This window comes from Akebia trifoliata, chromosome 3, assembly GCF_017979445.1.
Source record: "Akebia trifoliata isolate Shusen 1 chromosome 3, ASM1797944v1, whole genome shotgun sequence".
In the NCBI taxonomy this organism is placed as follows: domain Eukaryota; kingdom Viridiplantae; phylum Streptophyta; class Magnoliopsida; order Ranunculales; family Lardizabalaceae; genus Akebia; species Akebia trifoliata.
Window position 1 is genome coordinate 50,769,593 of NC_141377.1, and position 9,874 is coordinate 50,779,466.

Genomic DNA, 9,874 nt, shown 5'->3' on the forward strand with positions numbered 1-9,874 from the left:
ATGTGTCAAGTCCGTCACCCAAAAATCTGTCATATTATCAACACTCTTTAATAAATACACATGAGCAACCCTACAATGATCATCTATCCAAAGTTATACAATATCTCTTCCTTCCCACAATTCCAATATTGGTCAAGTTACAAGCATCACCATAAATTAAATCTTATAGGTATGAATTTCTCAATATATTAGGAAATCTAGTTCATATTTTATCAGTCTCCCTAAGAAGACCAAAGTCAAGGTGTACGTCACCCATTTGAAAACTTGGGAGTATCTCAAGGGGAATTCTAAATCACCCACATATATATATATATAACAAATGCCCCATCACGTAATCATAGATCATTTGCCTTGGGATACATATAATCATAAATCTTTTTTTTGTGTATCCCAAGGCATTTGACCTATGGTTTTGTGATGGGGGTGTTTGTAAGAGGAGAGCTTTATATTATCACAGTTTATATATATTTTACAAGACACAAAATTATATATACGTGAGGGAGATAAAGAGAAAAGAATTGGAGAGGAGAGAAGAGAAAATAAAGGTGAGTTTTCTTTCTCTCCAAGAGTCAAGAGAAAATATTTTATCATTCCAACTCTGCCCTTATATCTCTTTTAAGATATTTAAAATTTTCAAAGTTATCCTAATTTCTCTCATGTAAATCCAAACATGGTCGACAGAAATTGAGTTTCTCTTCTCTTAATGAGTTTTTCTTCTCTAAATCCAAACAAAGTGTAGTTGGTGAGTTTTGTTCTAATTCCTGCTGATTGGGTTACTTCTTTACCATAAGTTTAAAAATTCTTGTGTTTCCTAGGAGAAGAGACTAATTTGAAGTAACCCATCTTCAGTTTTGAATTTTCACATGAAATTGTGGTGGTCTGGAATCAAATTTCTCATGGTACTCTAATGGGTGTGAACCCCATTTCTGTTCAATGAACATAGCTTTGATGAAAGAAGCTTACAGAGGTCTGTTCCTTCAAAGAACAGAGGAAAATTTAAAAATGAGATTGTTGGAAGCCTGGAATTTTATTTGAAATCACCATGATTTAGGCTGTGGACAACCCAAAATAGATATTGCATAGGGATCCTAACATAGAAAAGTAATGTTGTATAAGAAATAATTAAATGATATATTGCATGGGAAGAAACTCACTTTGAATTATTTATTTATTTTCTTCAAATATAAGCCGATATTGAATGTTTTTGAGATTTGAGAGAGATTACCAATATGGAGTTTTGGGATCTTCTTTTTACTGCATCAATCCCAGTTCTGGAAGTACTTATAGTGACTGCTCTTGGATCATTTATTGCGATCGATCAAGTTGGTATTTTGAGGGAGGAGGCAATAAAGTATATGAATCATGTAAGTAATTTTGTTAATTAGTTCCTGTATTTTTATTTTTTTTAACCAGATAAAGTCATAAAATCGGGCGAAGGCAGAAAATATAACATGGAACATCAAGATATGTATGAAGTGTGAGAGCTAATTTAGTTGAAGGGACCACACAACGTTGCCTATGGATTTGTCCAAAAATGATTTTGCTTGCGATGCCCATCGCCCATGAACCCATGTTGAATGAGTCATGTTCTGTTATTTCTAATTCGATTACTTTAAAGTTTAATCATTCAAGTCTTGAAAACTGATTATACAATTTGTATTGAACAGGTTGTATTTTATGTACTTAATCCAGCACTTGTAGGTTCCAACCTGGCTGAGACAATAACAGCTGAAAGCCTAGTTAAGTTGTGAGTTTCTTTTCATTCTTAGTTACTATTTCAGTTTAAACAAATTATAGTGGAAATGTGGTAAGTCTGTATAAACTTTGAGTTGCTTTTCTTGATCTTTATATCTTTTATGGTAACGTTTGGTCAGATTTATTGTAGGTGGTTCATGCCAATTAATATACTTCTCACATTTCTTATTGGATCGGCACTTGGTTGGATACTTATCAAAATCACAAAAGCTCCTCCACATCTTAATGCCCTCACTTGGGTGTCTGTTCTGCAGGTAAATATTCATAGAGTCGTGATAATATGACACCCCCCTCTAACACATGCCCCCATCACAGAACCATAGATCATTTGCCTCGGGATACGCAAGAAAAATATTTATGGTTATACGTACCATGATGCAAGTGATCTACGGCTCTGTGATAGGGGCGTAGGGGGGCGTGTGTCAGAGGGGGCATTAGAAAATCATTACACATTTATGTTGTGTTGTAAACATGTTAGATATATCACGTAATCTTCAAAATAAAGATGGAAGCTATGAACGTTGTGGCTGGGTCTCCTATATGGAACTCATCAAGTTAAAATTTTACATGCCCATTATGTATGGGCCACATGGATGAAAAATGGGTTGGGAGCATGAAACGTCATCGTTGCATGACATTAGTCTTATATAGACTAAGAATTTGGATGCTTATCAAATGCTGCCTCGAAGTATGTATTTCTTAAAATCAAGTTAAGTACTATGCTCACAACCATATCACATAATCAAATAACTGACCATCTCGTGCATAGTATTTGAGTAAATTAAAAAGTGGTTTCGTATGATCTTTGTGATGGTTTTGAACAGGGAATTTGGGGAACTTGCTTATCATCATTGTCCCAGCAATTTGTGACGAGTCGGGCAGTCCATTTGAAAATATAGATAACTGCTCCTCAAATGGGCTGGCTTATGCTTCACTCTCTATGGCGGTATGAGCTTTGCACAAGCTTTTCTTGGTACATCTCCTTAATGCACTAGAATATGGAGTATTGAGGATTCATTATTATACATGTTTATTGCTTAGATCAGATTGGAGCGATTTATATATGGTCTTATGTGTACAATATCATGCGGATATCTTCATGCACTCAAGCAGTTGATATGAATGGTTCCTCGACTCATTTGGAGATTTCAGGAGAAACCTTAGAGCAACTCCAAGATAGCTGCAAAGAACCACTACTTGGATCAAAGGATTACTTGATCTACAAGGAAAATGTGAAGGTTGCTACCCTTCTCTTTTTCAATTTTTTTTTTCTTTTGGGGTCCTCATTGCAATTTGCTTTCATTGTTGCAAATTTGATCATGGAAAATAATTTATCGACCCTCCCACTTGTTCCGAGACCCAAACTGTTTGATGATCTTCGAAATGCATATGTCATGAATCTCAAGAACCACAAGTGGTTTGGATCTTAGCAAGATGTTTGAGGGAAATAATGATTTAGCCTTTTCCGAGTTCTATGACAGGTTTCAATTTTCGGCAAGTTTTGGCAATTTTTAAAGATGTTTGCAGAAAAGATCAACTTGAAGAGGTTATTTGCACCTTCAACTTGTGGAGCGGTATGCTCATTGTGCTTGTTCTCTTCAGTACCTACTTTTTGTATTCTTTTAACAGTTGTCGTACAGACCTTGAATCCATATGTTTGAAGGTGAGGAGTTCCTACATTCTTATCTGTAGCACGTCCAATTTGCACATACCGGGAGTACCTACCACCGTTTGGATTGATCTCAGTATTTTCGTTGAATGATCCATACCATTCTTTTTAACACGTTAGTATAAATAAGGGAAGCGGTTTAGAAAGGAGCGTATTTTGTTGGTTCGATTATATGATTGCTATTGATTTTCTTCCTTGAAGATCTCCGAGGGGAGATCCATTCGGTGGTGGGTTCAACATATTGTATACACTCCACGAATACAGCATTAGAAGAGAGAATCCACACTTGAAATACCAGAAATCTGATAAAATAGAAAGAAGTTATGAAGGACAATGTCTTCGGAGATATCTATTTATTATAATATCTACTAAAACTAAACATATTCATAGAATTGAACTTTGATCTTTAAGGATGGCTTTATTATTGTGAGTGATTCCTTGACTAAACTGCTGTTTTGCTTTTTTGTATAGATTGTTGGCTTTATTATTGGATTAATCCCTCAAATCCGGAAGACAATGATTGGTGACAGTGCTCCTCTTCGTGTGATCCAATACTCTGCTAATTTGGTGGCGTATGACACACAACCCCAAACTTTATTGGATTAAGATGACACACATGCACACACATTAACCCATATATAGTTGTGACAGAAAGCATGCTAATATTCTACCTTATAGCATCACAGTATATCTGATTTAGTGTTTCCATGGACAGATGTGTCAACTCATACATGTTAAAACAGTTTTGAATGATATAGTATTGCTGGGTAAAAAAGGATAAGAAGTGAAACTATTCTGACTTGTAATACTTGAAGTCCTGGTTATGGATTTTTTTTCTTCATTAAAATATTTCCTTTCTTGAACTCTTTTTTATCTGTTTAGTTTTCACTATAGTTGTTTGGATTGATGATTTGGGTCTCTTTATCTTTCCTTTTCTCCCCATTCAATTATATGTAACTAATGGCTTATTGCAACCATTTTCCTAGAAAGAAAAACAATATTCCTTCTTGTAATTTTTCCTGTTTTCTTGGTTTGGTCTTTTAGGCAAGGAGCCATCCCAACTATCACTCTCATTATAGGAGGAAACCTTTTAAGAGGTAATAATAACTAGTTAATGTTGATCTTTGTCTCATTTACCTTTGATTTACCTTGTTCTGGTTGGCTGTTCATTTAGATTTCAAAACAAGTTGATTGACATTGGGTGTCTTCATTCAGGTCTTAAAGGGCCAGGAATGCAGAAATCAATTATTGTCGGGATCCTCATAGTTCGGTATATTTTGTTGCCTTTGATTGGCATTGCCGTTGTTAAAGGGGCACACTATATTGGTTTCGTGCAATCAAATTCATTATATCAGTTTGTTCTCCTGCTTCAGTTTGCACTTCCGCCAGCGACAAACATGAGTACGATTAATTATTCTTATAATGAATGTGAACATGTTATAGTTATTTTAGTTTTTATCCTATTTTCTATCGTACCTGCTTTGTCTTGCCCTTTATTTGTTTCCTACTTAAATTGCCTATGTAGAGACTAGTTCCTTATTAGCTTAGGTTCTATTGCTTGGCATCTCAAATTTGGTCAATTTTGAATTATGCACTTTGGTGCTCCAATCATTTGGTGCACCTATTTCTATGGATTGTAAAATTTGTGCTAGCTATGCAATGTTGCACGTTTAGCATAGATGCAGAGAGCTGGAAACCTACTCTTTAACAAGTCTGACAAGGAGATCTCCTAGGCCAAAAAACTACTTAATCATTAATGAGATTGTTAACTTTTGCACATCTGCCATGTGGACTCCATAGTATTCTCATTTCGAGATTGATGGCACACTCCTCATATCATAGTTATGTGTAGAGGCTGTTCTTTATAACGCACTTTACTGTACGATACACAAATTTTCTTGGCACATAGAAGGCTGAAAAACATAGAGCATTGACATTTTCTAAGATAACCCACTTAAGAGAGGCGACCACTATTTAGGAAATTCTCCAATGCTCTTAAGGGAAAACATGGTGTATTTTTACTACTTCATGCCATGCTGTACTTGTGGCACAGCTTGTCTCTGTCCCTAAATAGAAAACGAAATACAATATTAAATTATAGGAAACTGGTAGGTCAAGCTAATGAGATTGTGGCCCCTTACAATTAGTTTCCATGAAGAGTCGTGATAAATGTACGCTGTTTGTTCGCGGCTGACGTGGCAAAGGCACAGAACCATAGATCTTTTTCTTTGGGATACACAAGGAAAAAGATCTATGGTTCTGTGCCCTTGCCACGTCAGCCGCATACAGATGGCATATGTGTCAGCGCGTCATTTTATCATTAGTCTTCCATGAAGCATGTCTTGTGTCAGAAACTGACAAGGATTTTGCTTGGACTGTTGGCAATGTTATTTATTTTCAATGCCATTAAGTTATAGCAAATTAGAAGATGGGAAAAATCACGTTCCCCAACGGGATTTGCCTTAAATTTGAAACCATGTTCTTTTCACTATGTCTTCTGATATGAGCTTATTGTAAATTTGGCAGGTACAATGACCCAACTATTCGGGGCTGGTGAGAAGGAATGTTCTGTTATTATGTTATGGACCTATATCTTTGCATCAATTGCAATCACCCTCTGGTCCACCTTCTACATGTGGCTTGTAGTTTGATTATGTTTCATACCCACTGGTAATTGCATCAATCACAAGTTTTACCATGCATGGCCTTGTTATAGTGTGTGTATTCGTCACCCACTATGCATAGCCTTGTATAATGGGTTGGTTTATGTCATTTGTAGGACATTCATCAACATGGGTGTTAGTCATGTCATTTGTAGAGCATTCATCTACATGAGTGCGCTTATGTAAATGAGAAGAAGACCATAATGCATGGCAACTTTTTTAATTTTGATTATTTACAATCAAATTGTGCTTTTGAACTTCGTATGTTCCTAGGAAAATAACACCACAGGCACAGCGCCAAACTCTATAGATTGACAGTCTAGATCAAATTAAAAATAAAAAGTCATTTGTGATTATGTCATCACAAACACCCAAGTTTGTTTGGAATGAAATTTTGTGATCATATTTTCAAATGCCACGTGGAAGTGGCGTCATGGAACTTCCTTCATAAATTTCTTAGAATCTGTTGTTATTTCTCACTAGAGTGCTGTTTAGAATTCTAACACAATAATATTAAGGATACTCGATGTAAAGGTTGACAAAACAACACTGATGATAGCACAAATGTTAATAACAAGCACTACAAACTCTCTGAAACACATTGTTAATAACAAGAACTCAACTTCTTAGTAAAATCAGTGTTTAAAAGACTTCTGATACAATCGAAGCCTTCTGAAATAGTAGTGATAACAGAACATGCTTGAGGAAAGCAAGTGAAACCCACAAAACAACATCATTAGAACCCCAAATCATCATCAACAAGTATTTCACAGATAGTTTTTGTTGTTCAGATCATCAAAATAAGGGTGCTCCATAGCTTTCTTTGCAGAGATCCGCTTAGACGGTTCGTACCGCAACATCTTCTGCAAACATAAGCCCATGTAAAATATATGAGACACTATGTAGACAAAAATGCAATATTAGTTGACTTGCAAAATCACTCTGAATTTACTTGACTTGCACATGACATAACTATAGCAAGGAATAAAAAGACTTGTGGTAGTTTCTTCCCCACAAGTTGGAGTGGATACTAAATAATTTGTTACCATCATTCCTTATTGGTGGCTTTCAAGATAAAATCCTACATACATTTCTCGAAAGTGTTGCTTATGAGGTGTTGTCTCAAACTTACCGAAAGCAAATCTAGGCCATTGCTATCAAGGTTAGGAACGGAAGATGACAGACTCTGTGGGTTCCATTGAGGATACTCATGCCAATTCATCAGTTTGCTTACTCCTGGCCACACTTCTTCATTTGGAGTACCCAATAACCTTCATTAGAACAAAGAAGCCATCAACATTAATCAGCAACATGTCGGATAGATTCGTAAAATAAAAAAGCAGACTGGAATCTAACCAAACCTGAAAATATGGAGGAGCTGTTGCAGTTCGGAGTCTCCAGGGAAGAGTGCTTGAGTAGTAACCAGTTCAGCTACAATTCAGATGAGAATCAAATTAAAACCCATTTTAAAAAATCCTTTCTTTAAGACAGGGTTTCATCAAATAGAAGGAATTTCATACCAAAAATACAGCCAACAGACCACATATCTACTGGGGTCGAGTAATGAGTAGCTCCAAGAAGCACTTCAGGAGCTCTATACCATAGTGTCAGTATCTGGGGAACCATAATTTTGAAAATTAATTTGAATTTTGTTTAGAATATAGAAATCAAGTATAGCCTGTAAAGATACATGCCTCATGTGTATACTTCTTGATTGGAACGGTAAAAGCCCGAGCCAAACCAAGATCGGCTATCTTAAGGATCATTGTCTTGCGATCCATCAGAAGATTATGAGGCTTCAAATCCCTGTTTTTAAACATTAGAAAATGGAGATCAAATGAAAGCCTTGGGGATCTAACAACATATGTGTGGGTATCAAGGGCAGAGGAGAAGGATTACCTGTGTAACACCCCATGACCATGACAGAAAGCAACACCCTTGCAGAGTTGATACATCAGACACTGTAGTAAAAAAATCATAAAAACAGGTGATTATGATCAAATAATGCAAAGTTGGAATCAATCTTGTAAGCAGTTCCTCCCTACCTTTACAGTTTTTGTAGGAATAACATCTCCGGTTTGACGGAAACTTCGAATGAACTTCTTAAGATCAGTGTCCATGTACTCAAAAACCAGATAGAGAATCGTCTTTCCTTCTTTATTCTGGCCTTGTTTGACATCCAACAGCCTAGAATCATGGAGGAAAGAAGAATTAAAACCCAATAAAAGACCATTTAACCCAAACCTCATCAGACAATAACAAAGAACAAAAACCCAATTGAAAAAAGGAACACAATTGAGTTTGAGAAACAAAGGAAGGAAAGAAGGAAAAAATTGATCTCAAGAATGTGAAAAAAAAAAAAAAAAAAAAAAATTTAAAATATGTGGGAAGAACCCCTAAAACCAACCCTAGCAATGAAATCCAACATGAAAAAGAAAACAAGAAAGATCATTCATGCAAAACAACGTCAAACCCTAAAAAATTAGTACCCCAAAAAAGGAAAAGGTATCTCGAAACAGGAAAAATTACAGTTCAGGGAAGCAATCCATACTCATTGTAGCACAAATTAAAACACATAAGAACCTGGAAGAAAACACCTACATGTCGACAATCATAAACCCTAAAAAATTAAATGCAGTTCAGGACAAAAGAACCAGTACCCGTTGTACTAAAGATGTAATCCCACAATAATCTAAAAGAAAATACATATAAAGAACAGATCTTGTGAAAGATTTAGGGAAAAAACATTTAGAAGCACAAACCCTATAAAAAAAATCCTTGGCTGAAAAACTAGAAAGCAACCAAGATCCATTGAAATTGAAACAAAAACCTACCTACCAATGTAGAATTGTAGATGAAAGCCTAGATCAGGATTTACCTTACAACATGGGGATCCATGGAGAGCATCCTCAACAAGGAGACCTCTCGGAGGGTAGTGGGTGGAACTCCTTCGTCGTCTTCGTGGAGACGGGTCTTCTTGAGGGCAACAATCTTTCCTGTAGCTTTCTCTCTCGCTCTGTAGACCTTCCCATATGTTCCTTCTCCGACCTTTTCGAGCTTCTCGAATGCATCCATGGCGGATTTCTGAGTTTCACTAAACCCCTTCTCCATTCTTTCTCTCTTTCTTTCTTTCTTTCTTTCTTTCTCTCTCTCTCTCTCTCTCTCTCTCGGAACAAAAATCTCAGTGAAGCCAAGATATGATGTTTGATTCGCTTTTATCGCCCGTTGGTGGTTTTCTTGCTCGTTGCCAAACGGCCACATTTTTGAAATTCAAATGTTGTGCAGAACCGCAATTTTTAATACAATGAAGAAAAGCCCCTGACATTTGAAAATATTACAATATTACCTTAAGGCGCGTTACTATCGTAGTTTCATCATTTCATGGACGACACCGAGTTGTCACGGACGATGATTTATTCACATATACTTAAAGGAGACAACAAATATAATTTTCTTTCAAAATAAAGACTAAGATGTTTAGTAATAAAATCATGTTTATTTATATAATAAATTTTTAATTCTAAAAAATTAATTATTTTAATCAAAATATGTAAAATCCCATTCGATTTAGGACTGTGACTCAAGTGGGTTGGGGATCAACCCATGCCTGTACCCAACCCGACCTCGAGCTTGAAATGCTCAACCCAAACCAAACTCGAATCGGGTTGGTCGTGTTAATTTATTCCCCATTAATATTAGATGATTTAGCAATGGTAAGGGTTTAGGTAAACATAAGGGGTATCTAAAACAACTTAAAATTTATAATTATTTATCCTAAAATTGTGTT

At 36.0% G+C, this 9,874-nt stretch overlaps 1 protein-coding gene and 1 pseudogene across 2 annotated transcripts; one reads left to right on the forward strand and one right to left on the reverse strand.

Moving 5' to 3' along the window:
• Positions 1 to 1,155: 1,155 nt before the first annotated feature.
• On the forward strand, positions 1,156 to 6,348 carry LOC147407758 (protein PIN-LIKES 3-like; annotated as a pseudogene). Its single transcript, XR_015176880.1, has 10 exons — positions 1,156 to 1,364; positions 1,668 to 1,747; positions 1,886 to 2,009; positions 2,580 to 2,701; positions 2,802 to 2,993; positions 3,237 to 3,329; positions 3,896 to 3,996; positions 4,469 to 4,521; positions 4,640 to 4,825; positions 5,951 to 6,348. The product of XR_015176880.1 is annotated as a protein PIN-LIKES 3-like (transcript).
• A 340-nt stretch (positions 6,349 to 6,688) lies between these two features.
• Positions 6,689 to 9,249, reverse strand: LOC147407759 (cyclin-dependent kinase B2-2). Its single transcript, XM_086436502.1, has 8 exons — positions 8,966 to 9,249; positions 8,133 to 8,274; positions 7,987 to 8,048; positions 7,782 to 7,893; positions 7,608 to 7,701; positions 7,449 to 7,518; positions 7,220 to 7,358; positions 6,689 to 6,950 (listed from the first exon to the last, which is right to left on the reverse strand). The coding sequence occupies exons 1-8, from the start codon at positions 9,196 to 9,198 to the stop codon at positions 6,855 to 6,857; spliced, it is 948 nt and encodes a 315-aa protein (XP_086292628.1). The 5' UTR covers positions 9,199 to 9,249; the 3' UTR covers positions 6,689 to 6,854.
• Between the last annotated feature and the right edge of the window lie 625 nt (positions 9,250 to 9,874).